Genomic DNA, 15,687 nt, shown 5'->3' with positions numbered 1-15,687 from the left:
GAAAAAATGCACAAAGACATAGTAAAAAATGTCTCTCTTGTCCCTTAATTTGACGACACAGAACTAACAGCCACACTGACAAGCCAAATAGACCCACCATCTGTACCCAATCTCACGCAGGTGCCCAAAGCCACCTCCTTGGACTCTCCTTTGGGAGGAAAATCCAGGCCTGGGCTAAAGGAGGACAGGGGAGGGCTTCACATCCAATGAAAAGGTTTTATTAAGAGAATGAGAAAGCATTGAGAGTTGAGGAGGTACATCGACCTGCAGGGTCAAGAGAAACAACAGCAAATACAAAATTCTAGTGACAACCTAGGGCCCCTGACACCTTCCTACCCTCTGGCTCCCCATCCCCTAATAGCCCTTTGTGAGCAAAAACCCCTCCATTCTTGTCCAGATGGACATCTCAGAGCATGAGCAGAAAACAGTGAAACAAGAGTCCTCAACTCGTTGGGATAAATAAGTTGCACTAGACATTTTTAAACTTTCAAATTTAATTACAACACATAAATAAATAGGGCAGACAATGACAGGACTGAAGTGCAGCCTGGGTTCAAGTTCTACAATTTGTGTTTTGTCTTTTTTCTTTGAGGGCCCCTCTGCCCACTTCTTTCCAAGAGTGGGAGGGGTCCAAAGAGCCCACTGGAGTTTTCCTGCCAGCGCCCCTTTTTGGGGGGTAGAGATTCTGGGATGAAGGGTGCCAACTCCTCAGTAGCACCTCTGGTTTGTTAACAAGTTTCCTTCTTGACATCAGTAAAAACAGCAAGGCCTTGGACCCTGGGAGCACCCACCGCTACCCAAGTACCCTAATGGGCAGGGCTCAGCCCCAGGAACCAGGCTCTTCCATGTCAGTTTCCTGTTCAAGCACTTCTCAGCAACCCAGGGTCAGAAAACTGCAGGCAACTGGGCCCTTATCAAACCACCACAGGGGCCACCCCTGCCTTTTCCAACCTAGGCTGCTAACTCAGAGGTTTCTGGATGGATCTTCTCTTTCTGGCCTGACTCCAACCCCACCTTTTAATCCTTGCAGGCCCACCCCCAGGAGCTAAGACCTCATTTCTTCAGGCCTTGGGAGCCGATTAGGGAGGGGCCGGGGAAATGGTTATTTCCGATGCTTGGCATCCTTCTCTGAAGTCTTGGTGTCGCCATGCCCACTGCCTGTACTACTTAGAAATATCTTGTCCAGCCCCTTGAGTGACTCCAGCAAGTAGTTCTGGAAGGCAGTGAGGGCAGCACAGATGGCTGGCCCGCCAAAGCCATGGGTGATGAGGCTAAAGTGTGTCAGGCAACTCTGCACTCCGGGCTCCAGGATCAGTGCTGGGCGGCTGTTGCCCAGTGGCGAGCGGTCCTGAGCCATCAGATCTGCAAACTCCTTGCAGATCTGCCTGGTAAGGGAAGGAGGTCAGAGGTTAGAGGTCAAAGGTCTGAGCCCAGAGAAGGGACCCACCATGTGCTGGTTATTATATTTATTGCTGACTCTGCCAATAGTCTGCAAATGGTGATCATACATACCTATTTTACGGAAAAGGAATCTAAGGTTCAGAGATGTTAACTAACTTGTCCCATATCACACAGCTAGTAAACAGCATGCCAATACCCTAGGATCTCTCTTCCTGTGGACCTCCTGCCCATATTCAAAGTCCAGCTCTACCACTTTATTCAGGAAACCTCCCTTGATCCCCTCTCCCAATCCTACCCTTACCCTAAGTACTCAGTGCCCTCAAAGAGCTTTGTCTGAAATTATTAGGGAATAATCCAGAATCTATCTTGAATAATTAAAATAATAGCTCAGAGTGAACATGAATTAAGGCCTAGATGCTGTGCAACAAATCTATACTGTTATCATCCCCATCATATGATGAGGAAAGTGGTTTAAGATAGCTTAGATGACCTACCCAAGTGGCTAAGTTGGGACTTGAATCCAGCTCTAGTTTGTGGCCATTGTTTCTTTGTGCATCTTGTATGTGGTTCGGGTAGGAGAATCACTTGTGTCTCACCTTTGTATCACCATGGAACCCAATCAGCATCAGACCTGAGTGGGACCCACGAAGTGCTTGGTGAGTGAGGTGAGCCAACTTGCCTTAGATGTGTTTCTCTAGCTACAAAGGTCCCATGAGTCATGGAAGTCCCTTGAGCCTGTGATTCCACTTCTGCCTAGGGGACTTAAGGAAGCCTCAAAGAGGGGAGGGTGGAGTTACGATTTGAAAGACCACATTAGATGGGGGTACTGGATGGTGTTCTAAGCAGGAGAGCAAGCCCATGGATGGGAGGGCCGGAGAGGGCAAGTAGGTCTATTGGAGTGGGTGGGGTTTGTGTGGCCAGACCATGGGGCCTTCAAAGGAGTCTGGACTTGACCCTATAGGTTGGTGGTTTTCAATTTTTTTTTTTTTAACTCCTTTCCTCTCTGTCACTCTGTCTCTTCTTGCAGTGGGATTCTTTCTAGAAACTAAATCTTAATAGAATACCAGTTCATTAAACAGACCTGGAAGCATCCCCACAGCACCTAGTTTGAAAATCAATGCAGTAGCAGTGGGAGCCATTGAAGGCTCTTGGGCAGGGGAGTAGTGCATGTGCAGGGAGTCTGAGAGAACAGTGGGGTGCTGGAGTGAAGGTTCAGGAGTGAGATGAGGAGACCAGAGTTGAGGTGGCAGCTTGTGAATGGTGCTGAGGGAGGCACCGATGAGTGTTGCAGAGGTGTTAAATGTGAAGTAAGGATAGGGGTGATCAACTTGGGGCCTGGGTGGGCGTTGGTGCCTTCATGGAGGTCACTAGAACAGAAGGGAGTAGGTAAGGCTCAAGCAGAGGGAGCAAGACCACAGAACCTCAGAGCCATGACGGGACTAGGGCTGGTGTCATCGTGGGCTAGTGTATGGGGCATGGCACAGATTGTGTAAGTCTGCCTGTGACACCACTTTTGCTGATTCATAGAACCCAGGTATGTTCATATATGTCCATGTGTGCTCTGTAGCACGCACAGCACTGAGTGTAGATGTGCCGTGTGTGGTGCCACTTGTGCTCATGCTTGGTGCCTGTGCATTGCACCTACATGTGCCTGTTTGTGGCACCCACGACAGCCTACGCATGGTTTCCAAAAGTGCCCACACTGCACCCTCCTCGCTCACTTGGCAGCCAGGAGCATGTTCTTGCGGCTGTGCAGCTCCCCAGACTCGGCATGCTGTCGGCACAGGTACTCTGCAGCTGCCTTGGCTGGGAACTCGGTCTCACAGATGTAGCCGAAGTCTCGGGCAAGGTGTATAGCCTCTCCTGGGGGGAGGAGAGGCAGACAGATGAGCTGTCACTGCAGCCAGGTGAACCGTCGAGCCTGGAGCAGCACCTTGAACCTCTGAGCCCTGGCCAGGGCCCATCCTGCCCCATCTTATCCTATAGATACCTTCCTCTGATTTCCCACTCCAGCCCCAATCCCTTGGGGCCACCAGGGATGGGCTCTGAGTTCAGGGTTGGGAGCTAAGCCCCCATGTATCCCAGAGCCTAAGCTCGAGATGACCAAGCCCACAGTCACCAACCTCAAGGATAGGGACTCTAACCCCCTCATCCCTTTACCTCATCCAAACACTGACCACTCCCCCCCCACACACACACACATACACACATGCTTTCTATTGCATGGGCATGTGCATGTGTGAGCATGTACATACACAGACTATACACATATATCACACACACCACCTACTTATACATGACAGGGAACAAACAACTGACTAAGCACACCCTCCTGCATAAGAGACAGTCACACATAGTCAGACTGGATGACACAGGTCCACTCATGTTCATGCTGGCACCCACCCTCAGGCCTCACTCACCCTCCACCAGCGAAGTGAGCAGCGTCACGTTGGCGGCCTTGCGACGGCCCGCTGGCAAGTTGAGCCCAATCTTCTCCAGCCGCTCCCGCAGGCACCGGCCTCCATTCTTGGACTTGGCCCTTCACATGCACAGAGAGAGACAGACACACACTATGAAGACAAGAGAGAGGCATGCAGGCTAAGTGACCTTGATGCCTCCACCAACCCCTGCTGAGGTGTGGGGCTGGCCCTGGGGACAGTCTGGGGCCTCTTTCAACCTGGTCCCAACCTCTTTCTAACCTCACTGGCTTTGTAGCCGAGATGGGAGCTAGCGGGCCTAGCATCCAGCTCCAGGAGCCCCTCATTTCTCCCTAATCCTCTCAATAGCAGGATGGCCCAGGGTGGGGCAGGATAGGCCTTTTCCCCACCTTAGCATGCCAGCTAGGCCATACACAGACACCCAGGGATGCACAGACCTTTATGCAGATACACCGGGACAAGCAGACACACACAGATACATATAGACACAGACACAGGTGAGCTGGCACTGAGGGCCAAGAATAAGCACACACTCCAAGAGACAGACACTCAGACACCCAGGGACACGTAGAGACACAGAGACAAATGTTCACACCAAGTCAGGATCCCAGGGACATGTACAGACACTCACACATTCATGTGAGCACCTCTGGGGCGCTCGAAGAGACCAGGAATAAGGAGACACCCCCACACCTGCACAAATGCAGCCCCCACGCAGAGGTATAGACACCTGAACATACAGGTCTAGCTCCAGATGCACATGCCATCACGCACATGCACGGGGTAGGCCACACTCTAGCCAACGCATCCCACTAAAAGTAACACACGAGACTCACATTCATGGAAACTTTGCCTCCTGGCCATCCCCTACACCATACACACACACACACAGATGCACTCATGAAGGCACACACATGCGCACACTATCCTCAGACACACCAAGACGCATAGCCTTGAAGCACAAATACCCTATCCAGGCACAAAGATATGCACAAAGAGAGACAAACACACAACTAGAAGAGAACTGTGGACCCAAAATGCAGATGCCCGAGAGGCCTATGCTCCACAGGGAATGGGCTTTGGGTCCTGGGGGCCCCTTTTCTCGCGGAGGGGGTGAAGAGGGCACTCTTTCTTCCCCAGACCCAGCCTTGTCCATCCTGCCCAATGTGGGTGAGTCCTCCAACCCTTCTCTATGTTCAGGCTTCCTCCGCATCCCACCCCCAAGACCACAGAACTGTGGTTGCTGCTGGGGACCTGGGCCTGCCCTCAGAGCAGCACAATCCCCCAGGAAGACTGGGGCATAGATGGCCCTGTGGGTCAGGCTGGACCCTCCCTGATCCCCTGAGGAGGCCTGAGATGGCCACAGATTTTGGCCCAGGCACTGTACAGGGAGTTGTGGGCTGGCCTTCCTACCTGCGAAGGACACCACCCAGGAGTGAGGCGTTGAGGCACTCGGGAGGTGAGAGTCGGCGCTGGACCTCCCCCACTGTCACCTTGTACTTGGATGTCGAGCTGAGCAGTGAAAGCCGGCCTGGCACGGAGCAGAAGACCTCACTGGGGTTCGTGATGCCGCCAACCAGGCCATCTTTGGCCAGTGAGAGGGCTGAGAGGCTGCTGGCTTTGGAAGGGATGGGGACTGTGGAGCAGAAGCAAGAGCAAGGGGGAGAGAGAGAGAGCACTGAGCCAGGGACCACAGGACACTAGCCAGCTGTGGAGTGAGCACTTGGATGGGGCACCAGCTGTGTACTAGGCACCATGCTATATGCTGTGCACACAGACATCTAAATGTCCCAGCATCTTTCAGAGGAAGGTTCTGCTATCCCTGCTTTACAAAGGAAGACACCCAGAGCTGTCTGGTTCTTGAACCTGTATTCTCTTTACTAAGCCAGGCTGGTTCCCTGTTAAAACTCAAACAGCCCCAGCAGACTTGGAATTTTGGGGTGCGCAACCAGAGAGGGAGCTGGAAATGAGGAAAGGGAGTCTGAGCTGGAGGCAGGGTTCCTGGGTCCAGCGAGATCTGTGCAATCACAAGAGTCTCCAACTTCCCTCTGTCCACTTGTGATCCCCGTGTCTACTGCCCCCAGAGTAGTGAGGGGACAGGGAGGTTATGGCCCCATTAGGCCTCCAGCCCTGGCCCCTTCTTGCCAAGTCACTCTGGGATGCTCAAGGAGACCAGGGATAAAAAGACGCCCTATGGTCCCCTCCCCCAAATGCTCTTTAATTATCTACTAATATCTATGAAGGGCAGGAAAGGGAATCTGGGCAGTTAGTTTTCTAAAACGCACTTGGATACCCTTGGTTCTAAAAGGAAGTTCTTCCTGCAGTCTAACCGCCATCTTCCTGCTTAGCTCCAGGGTGAAGGGAGAATAATTGAGGCACTTACTTCCCCTGGGGCTTATCTTCTTTCAAGGAAGTGAGAGCCAGGTCTTATGTGTGTATTGGGGGGGGATCAAGTGGGGAGTCTGGGGCCAGCAGTTACTGAGCACTCACTATGCTATGAGTTTACACAGACAACCTTACTGAGTCCTCAGAACAACCCACAAGGGGGCTACATTTGTTATTCCCAGTTTACAGATGAGAAAACTGAAGCCCTGAGAGGTGAAGTATTATACCTGAGATAACACAGCTGATAGAACCAGCAGCCAGCCCTGGACTGTGGTCTCAAAGGCAGCGCTCTTAGGCCTCTGGCCATTTGGCAAATATCTGCTGAGTGTCTGTCTGTGTGCCAGGAGCCCTTGGCCTGGCAGAGCCCCTCCAGCTTTTCCCTCTCCGGATGTGCATTTCTCCTCTCCCCCACCCTCTCCCAGCCAGAAACCTCAGCGATGCCCTGCACATTGCCCTCTCCCACCACATCCCATCCATCACCATGTCATACGGTTTTCATTTCTCCACGCGCCCTGAATGCGGCCACTTCTCCACGTGTGCACAGACACTCATCACTTCCTGCCTGAGTTTCAGCACGGCCTCTGCTCTGGTCTCCCTGCCCTGCTCCAGAGGGATCTTTCTGAAACATCACTCTGCAGCCTAAAACCGGTCAGTGCCCGGTCAGTTCCCTGAGAAACAAATTCCAGCTCCATAGCTGGGCAAAACAACCTCGCCTGTCCTTCAGGGAGTGCCCACTCTATAGCTAGTGCTTTACATGAACAGCTCTGTGGAGGGGGTGCCATTGTCCATCCCCATTTCAAAACAAAGAAACTGCAAGTGCTGGCACAGCAATCAGGAGCATGAACTCGGACCAGAGACTCCAAAGTCTCCAAAGATCCTTAACTGTCATCATGCCCCACTTCACCCTCCTCTGTGATCTGGCCGAGCCTACCCCTCCTGCCTGGTCCCCCATTTATCCTTTGGCCTCTTGACCCACACTGACCAATAGAACTATACTGCAAGAGCCATGCATGTAAATTCACAGTTTCTCGTAGTTCCATTTTAAAAAAGTAAAAAGAAACATGTAAGGTTAATTTTAATATATTTTATTTACCCCAATATATCAAAAATATTATCACCGAAACATAATCAATGTGTTAAAAATTACTACTGAGCTATTTTACATTCTTTTCTTATACCTAGTCTTAAAAATTCAATGCATATTTTATACTTACAGCCTATCTTAATTCAGACTAGCCACATTTTAAGTGCCCACTAGTCCCATGTGGCTAGTAGCCCCCACAGTGGACAGCACAGCTCTAGACTTCAAAAGGGGAAGCACAACAGGTGACATAAGTCAGCGAGATGCGGGAAACTGGTGACTGATGCTGCCCTGTGTAAAGCGGCTACTGGGCTCTTACCATGCTGGACATGCCAACATTGCCAGATATCCTGGTTGGTTGGTTGGTTTGCTTTTTGCTGGTGAGCCCAGGATTCTGGATTTCTATGTGAAATCTCTATCTTTTTAAACATGAAAAAGTGCTCAACATCATTAGTCATTAGGGAAATGCAAATTGAAACTATACTGAGCCCTAGTTGGTTTTGCTCTGTGGTTAGAGCATCAGCCTGCGGACTGAAGGGTCCCGGGTTTAATTCTGGCCAAGGGCACATACCTAGGTTGCAGGCTCAATCCCCAGCCCTGGTGGGAGTGCGTGTGGGAGGCAACCAATCCATGTGTCTCTCTCACATCAATGTCTGTCTGTCTGTCTGTCTGTCATTCTCTCTCTTCCTCACTCTCTGAAAAGCAATGGAAAAAATATCCTCAGGTGAGGGTTACAAAAAACACCACCACACATACACCCAAAACACACACACAAAAACTATACTGAGATACTACTAGGAGGGCTACAGTAAAAACAATAGATAATATCAAGTGTAGGTGAGGATGTGGAGAAACTGGAATGCTTATACATTACTAGTGAGAATGTCAAGTAGAACAGAAACTTTAGAAAATAGCTTGGCATTAAAAAAAAAAATTAAACACAAACTTACCATAAAATCCAGCATTTCCACTCCTAGGAATTTACCTAAGAGCAATGAAAACATATGTCCACACAAAGACATGTATGTGAGTGATTACAGCAGCATTATTCATAATAGCCAAGATGGGGAAGCACCAAGTGTTCACCAACAGGTGAATGAATAAACAAGATGTGTTACAGCCATACAACTGAGTACTTACTCAGCAATTTAAAAAAAAAAAGAACTACTTAAACAGGCCACAGTGCGGATGAACCTCAAAACAATATGCTAAATAACAGAAACTAGATGCAAAAGTCCCCATATGCATGTATCCCATTTATATAACGTATCTAAAACATGCAAATTTATAGGCAGAAAGCTGATCAATGGTTGCCTAAGGCTTGGGGTAGGAATGGGGGTTAACTACAAATGGGACTAAAGGAATTTTGGGGGGTGGTGGAAATGTCTAAAAATGAATGTGGTTATACCCTGGCTGGGTGGCTCAGTTAGTTGGAGCATTGTCCCATACACCAGAAGGTTGAGGGTTCAATTCCAGGTCAGGGCACATACCTAGGTTGCTGGTTTGATCCCCAGTCAAGGTGCATATGGGAGGCAACTGATTGATGTTTCTCTCTCATCTCTCTTTCCCTCTCTCCCTCTCTCCCTTCCTTTCTCTCTAAAAAAAAAAAAAAAAAAAATCAGTAAGACATGTCCTCAGGTAAGGATTTTTTAAATGGATGTGGTTAGCCCGGCTGGGCGTGGCTCAGCGGTTGAGCATCAACCTAGGATCCAGGCGATCGGGGTTTGATTCCTGGTCAGGGCACATGCCCGGGTTGCAGGCTGCAGCTGATCAATGACTCTCATCATTGATGTTTCTATCTCTCTCTCTTCCTCTCCCTTCCTCTCTCTGAAATCAATAAAGATATATATATTTTAAAAATGGATGTGGTTATGATTATACAAATAGAAATCATCAAATTATATAGCCTTGCAACGGGTGAATTTTGGTTATGTAAATTTTACTTCAATAAATTGGTAAAAAATGCAAGTTCCAGGGTGTTCCAGAGATTCTCATTCAGTAGATGTAGGGTGGTGCCCCGGAAATCTGCATTTTAAACAAGTATCTCCAAGGGATTCTGATGCCGTAGTTCCTTAGACCCCACTTAGAGTACCACTGTCCAAAGCCTGAGGGGAGGGACAGCAGGGGGAAACTGGCAGGAGAGGGAGTGACCCTCCTCCCAGCCCACCTGAGTGTCCTCATCTTCCCCAGTGGGACCTGCTGGTTAAGTTTCCTTCTCACCAGCTGCCAGAGGTTGAAATCTAGCTCCTACCCTTCACCCCCCCTGCTCTACACTGCCTTCAGGTATCCTCCAAGCTCTCTGCATAAGCACCAGGTTTTCAGTCTTTTGGGGGGGGGGGGGCAGACAGTGGCCTGTCTGGGAGGCAAGCGATGTGGGGTTGGGCAAGTGCAGGGTCAGATTCTGTTTTTATGTAAAATTTTGATGTTTTGTATATCGTGGATTTTTTGCATTATTTTTATTTTAAAATATTGCATTAAAATATATTATGTATCTAAATCTTATCTCAGGGGTGAGTACCCCACCTTAGGCCTAGCCGCGCTTGGAGATTCAGTTGGAAGCCCAGACCCTTCCCATCTCCCTTTTCCTTCCCCAGAGCCGAGGGGAGCAGAGGAGAGGGTGACTATTTACATCAGCCCTTGTCTGCCCCAGAGACGCCCTGAGTTTGGACAATGGAGCCCAGCAGAGAGGGATTCCCCACCCCCAATTAGCCAGCCAACTCTCCTTGGAGGGAAGGACCCTCTCACTTGTCATCCCCAAACCACGCACCTCCAGCTGTGACAGGATAAACTGAAACCCACAGAGATTTCTAACCTTTCTAACCTGTCCGGCTTTTCCACAGACAGGGCATTTGCACAAGCTGCACCTTGTGCGGTGAAAGCAGCTGGGCCCTTTCTACACCCCCTCTCTCAGTGCGCTCAGACTTCAAAACCCATCCGTCATTCGCCCAACAAACACCCGCTGGGCGCCTAGGGAGCGCCTTCCTGATGTCGCCTCCCAGCCTCAGACACTCACCGCTCCTCTTCCGAGCTCCCACCTCGACCCATACAGGCCCTGCCACGGCCTTTCCCAGCTGGAAAATATTCCTGTCCAGGTCTGTCTTCCTCACCAGTCCCGCCTGCTTTCTGTGCCCCTAGGACAGGTAGCAAAATTGGAGGGGACAAAATGTGGGCAGAAAAGGCAGGGCTCCCTGCTTCCCCTCGGGTTGGCCTGCGCCCCATCTGCCATCCTCTAACCCACGCCGTGGCTGCAGGGCCGGCCCAGCTGGAAGTGGGGGTGGGGCCGGAGCTTCGCCCCGACAACTTCCAGGCTCTCCTCCCCGGCGGCACCCACGCTAGGAAGGCCGCGCCGCTCCTGGGATGCGGCGGAAGCTGCCTCCCTCTCGAACCCAGGGCCCCGATAGCCCTCCGCGCCCCGCCGCGCGCCAGCGCCGGGAGCTGGAGGAACGGGGTGCTGCACCCAGCCGCGGACGACTTCCCGTTCGTCCCGGGCCCGGCCCGCAGCGAGGTCCCCACCGCTGCCGACAGGGGGCAGAGGACTTCGGGACTCGACGGGGCTCGGAAGGCTGTCGGAAGGGCCTCCGGGCGAAGCAGGGCGCACGGAGCCGGTGGCGTGACCGGAGTCCCGCAGTGACAGCGGAGAGCCCCGGGGAAAACCGCCCGCTGCGAGCGGGGCCCCGGCGGGATCACGGGTTCGGCCGAAGCGCCGGCCCTCGGCCGGGACCTCCGGGGATTCTCGCTGCCTCCGCGCTCGCGAAGCCTGGACACAGCGCCCCGCGCCCCGTCTCCGCCCCGAGGGCCCGCTGCGCCCGGGGAAGGCCGAGCTCTGCGCTCCGGACCCCGCACTTCCTTTCTGCAGGGAGCCCCGGGCTCTCCCTCCCCACCTTTTTCACAGGCCTCCGGGCCGTGACTTGACGTCCAGGGTGGGGTGCCCACGGCGCAATACCCCGCGCCCGCAGCCACCGACCCGCTGACACCGCGACGCTGCGGCGGTGCGCGCCCGTCGCGCCGCACCCGCAGTCTCACCTGCCTGCCCCCCACGTCCACCCGCCCGCTCCGGCCAGCACCGCAGCACTTCGGGCAGTCGCGGCCACGCTCCTCGTGTCCTTGGAACCGCCTTTGGGGATTCCGGCGCATACCTAGGACCTGGGATTTATGGAAGCTGAGAGAAACCAATTCCCGGGCAATTCCAGTCCCTCCTCACAGCCAGTCGTCCTGTCCTGTATCTGGTCTGCGGGTTGGGGATTAAGGTACTCAGAGCACCAGCTGATCTTTCTACTCTCTCCCAGAGCAGAGATCCCTTCCCAAAATGCAGGGTGCTGGCTCCCCGCCCCCACCAGAGTCAGTGAGCCTAGGAACCCCAGCTCCTCCAGCCCACGCAGAAGTCAGGAACTGGGGGCCACAACCATGATCATATATCTGGGTTGACAGAGCTCTTCCTTCTGAGTGGTTCAAAAAAGTCCACTAAGCCAACGCAGCGTCTGCCCCAAAGAGCTGGGTCCCCAGCCCACACCTCCATCTGGACTTCAGGCAGCCAAGTTTCCAGAGTCCTCCCAAACCCCAGCTCCAGGTGACACCGCCCCAATACCTGCAGCCCTCCCCCAAGTTCCAGGAGGCCTGTCCCCTCAGCTACCCCACACACACTTCAGGCGGGCCAACTAACTCTCAGCCCCTGGTAACACAGTCCTCGTTCCTGGAAGTCCAGCCCTTTCCCCAACCTCAACCTCCACCCCCAGCTTCTGCTGGTAACAGGTGGAGGGCAAACAGAGCCCGGGTTTGAATTCAGCCTTGGAAAACAACTCGAGCCAAATCCCACAGGAGCAGGTGCACCTGCTCCTCAGAGTTGTCTATTCCTCCAGACTCTTGCACCCACCCCAAATCTAAGGAGCCCTCCCAAGGCCTGGACTCCTCCGAATCCCTGTCTCTGTCTTTCTCTGACTCTCACCTTTTCCTGGCACAGCCAGAACTCGGTCCTCAAGCCAGAAAATTCACTTGAGGGGCACGTTTCAAACCCCTGGCTTTTACTAGTACAGAGAGGCAAACACCCCCCCCCAAAATACACAGGAAGTGACCCTCACATACTTAGAGACCCTCAGTACTAAAGATCAAATTCTGGGACACAACAGATACCCTGATACACACACAGAGATCCCCAACCACTCAAAAATGTCCACCAACATAATAGAAACGCACCACACACTCACAGTGACAGAAACACTTATACCCAGAAATACCAGAAAGACACCTAGGAAAGGAACATACAAGACATGTACAAGACCCGAACTCACATAGACACGCAGGAGCAGCCTAACATAGGATATTCACAGCCTAACATAGGATATTCACATACTAGGTCCCTTAATCCTAAATGCCGAAAGAGGCTCCCGCTTGGAGAGAAAATTCCCCAGGGAAACCTGAGCTTTACCACCGCTCCCCACTCCCCCACCTCTCATCACCCACCAAGGCCCTGCTGGAAAGGAAGGGGCAGAAAGCACTTGCCAGGCTCTGTAATGTGGAAATCATTTAACGAAATTCGTGGGAGTGGCACCCCCATTCTCACCTCTTAGGAAACAGGGAAGTGGTTTAACTCGTTCTGCAAATTAACTCCAGTTCCACAGGAGTGCCCTCCCCTCAGTAGGGAGAGGCCAGGCCCCTGTGCAGCTTGACTGGCCGGGGAGGTTGGGTGAGCACTGTGATGGGCTCAGCCCACCCCAGGCCGCAGGCTCTGGGGCCAACTCACTAACCTGCACAGCTGCCCAGGTTCTGGCCAGGACCCCCAGCCTCCACTGCCCCTCTACGGGGCCAGGAAGAGTGACCGGTGGCCACCTAGCCGGGTGACGCTGATGCAGAGGAGGCACGCTCAGGGGGGAAGAAAATGAGCCTGTGCGCCCAGGGCCTGCACCCTCTCGCCTCATTCTGCCCTGGCATAAGCACGCCATTCTTTACCTTTCTTGATCACAGACTGGTCCAGGAGGATCATTCCCGATTCATCCATGGCCTGCAAACAGGAGAAGCGGTGGTAAGGGCGCCTGTGGACCTAGTGTCCTTTTGCTTCCCAAGACCCCGCTGTCCCTTGCTCCTGTACAGCCTGCTCCGCCCGACGCGCACCACCGTCGCCTGGGGCGGGACGAGCAGGACGAGCAGGACCAGGATCTGCCGAGGCTCCGCACCATCTGTGCAGCCGATCTGGGCTCTGCGAACCTTAGGCAACTCCTCTGCCTCTCTTCGCTCCAGGCACAGGCTGCCCCAGCAGACGGGGACTGGGCACAGATGCCCTACGTGGCCCACCCGAGAGAGAGAGAGAGAGAGAGAGAGAGAGAGAGAGAGAGAGACAGAGACAGAGACAGAGACAGAGAGACAGAGAGACAGAGAGACAGAGAGACAGAGAGAGACAGAGGAAGCGGCTCTACCCCGTCCCATTTACTCCGCACAGGGCTGCCGCCGCCCAGGCTCGGCGCACAGTCTGTCCCCAGCCGCCTTGATGGCCAGGTAGCGTCTAACCCAGGACGTGGGACGCATCCTCCGAATCAGGAGTGACAAGTGGCAGGCTGGAGAAAAGTTGGGATCCCATATTCGTCACCCTGCTTCCTGCCAGAATCCTAAATCACCGCGGCCCGGCCCGGCCCCACCCTGGCCGGTGCGGGTCTCACCTGCAAGTCCTCCAGGCCGGGCGGCGCGGCCAGCCCCGGGAGGCCCAGGGGCGCGTCTGCCAGGCCGTGCGCGCCCTCGGCCAGGCCGTGCAGGAGCCGGGGCACCGCGGCGGCGGCGGCGGCGTAGTCGCGGCGAGGGTCCAGGCCCAGGGCGCGGGCGGGCGGCGCCAGCAAACCCGGCGGCTCGTCGTGGGCGCGGGCGGCGGCGCGGGCGGCGGCGCGGGGCGCGGCCCAGGCGGCCTGCGGAGGCTGCGGCTGTGCCAGGGGCGCCAGGCCGCCGTACGGGTCGCCGGCCAGGTGGGGAAAGGCCGCAGTGGCGTCGGGCGCCTGGCCGTAGGGCAGGGGCGGCTGCGGGTAGGGCGGTGGGAAGTACGGGGGCTGGAAGTCGGCGGCGGCGGGCGTGTGGCAGAGAGGGGGCGCCGGCCCGTAGGCCGCCTGAGGCAGAGACGACAGGCGGGCCCCTGCGGCCGCCGCGCCCAGCCCGTCGGGGCGCTCCTAGGGAAGGAGAAGCGCGCGTGAGGCGACCGCCCGCAGCTGAAAGGAGTCCAGCGCGAAAGGACCCTCCTCCCGGGCTGCCCGCTAGGGCCCAGCTGCCGTCCCGCCCGCTTCCCGCGGCCGGACGCTTCCCTCCGAGTGGCCCAGGGGCGCAGGAGCCTCGGGCTCGGACAGCGGTCTCGAGACCCGCGCTCACCGATTTTAGCTGTCGGAGGGAGCCCCTGCGGCCCCCTCGCTCTGAGCTTTCGTTGTAGGAGGAGGTTTGGAAGGTCCAGCACTCGGGGTCCTGCCGCCCCCGCACCCCGGGACCCAGACCACTCACCATGGGGGAGTAAGTGTGCACCAGCATGGGGCAGGCAGCGTGGGGCGCGAGGCGCGGCGGCGGGGGAGCCCTCGCCCGACGGCGGGCGTTGCGGGAAGAGGTGCGGGAGCCTGCTCAGCCCGAGGGGGGTCACTTGGCGGCGGCGGGGAGCAGCGCAGCCCGGAACCCAGCCGGCGTCGGGTCCTCAAGTGTGGGTGCCCCCGGGCGAGTCCATGGGGGCGGGACGTGGGCCGGACGGGCTCCGAGCGCACTTGGAAAAGTCTGTCCGCGGTGCCCAGCGCCCGCCTTCTCCCTCTGAGCGCAGCCTGCTCCATGCGCTCCGGTTATAGTGGCGGGGGCGCGCCGGGCCTCGGGGGCGCGCATTAAAGAGACACGCGGTGGCCGCCTTCCCACCAGCGACCGCTCCAGGGGAGGCGTGGCTTTGGCGCGACCCCAGGGGATGGGAAACGCGGCGAGAACCCAGCCCCCGCGGGTCTCCCAGCTGCCGTGAAACAGAGGATTCAAGGCTGGGACGTGGGGGGCCGGGGGGGGGGGGGCTAGACTTTATTGCTTCTTTGCCTTTGAGCAAAGCACCACTCTTCCTCAGCCTCAGCTTCCTTGTCTGTAAAATGGGTATCAGCCCTTTCTCTAACCACCTCACCAAACTATGGATGTGGAAGAAGTTTATGTGTTGCGGACTCAAGCCCACGGGCTCCTGTGCATAAGATGCGTCAGTGTGTGTGTGTGTGTGTGTGTGTGTGTGTGTGTGCGCGCGCGCGCGTGCAGGGGGCCATCAGAGCCTCTCTGAATGTTCCCAGATCAAAGTGCCTCTGAGGGTGCCCACTTACCTCAGGCTTCCCTGGGGTTGGTAATTCCCAGGGCCAAGCCAGGGTCTGAGGAAGCTGGAGACACAATCTGGCCGGACAGAGAGGTGCCTGG

The 15,687-nt window shown here is 55.1% G+C and overlaps 1 protein-coding gene across 1 annotated transcript; it reads right to left on the bottom strand.

Moving 5' to 3' along the window:
* Window positions 1–1,102: 1,102 nt before the first annotated feature.
* Window positions 1,103–14,796, bottom strand: TFAP2E (transcription factor AP-2 epsilon). Its single transcript, XM_087820835.1, has 7 exons — window positions 14,770–14,796; window positions 13,953–14,447; window positions 13,249–13,300; window positions 5,253–5,475; window positions 3,822–3,940; window positions 3,123–3,264; window positions 1,103–1,385 (listed from the first exon to the last, which is right to left on the bottom strand). Exons 1-7 carry the CDS (start codon window positions 14,794–14,796, stop codon window positions 1,103–1,105), a joined length of 1,341 nt encoding a protein of 446 aa, XP_087676961.1.
* Between the last annotated feature and the right edge of the window lie 891 nt (window positions 14,797–15,687).

The sequence above is a fragment of the Miniopterus natalensis genome, chromosome 9 (assembly GCF_054644295.1).
Source record: "Miniopterus natalensis isolate mMinNat1 chromosome 9, mMinNat1.hap1, whole genome shotgun sequence".
In the NCBI taxonomy this organism is placed as follows: Eukaryota; Metazoa; Chordata; class Mammalia; order Chiroptera; family Miniopteridae; genus Miniopterus; species Miniopterus natalensis.
The sequence above is the reverse complement of the archived record's forward strand: the minus strand, read 5'-3'. Positions and strand labels throughout refer to the sequence as shown.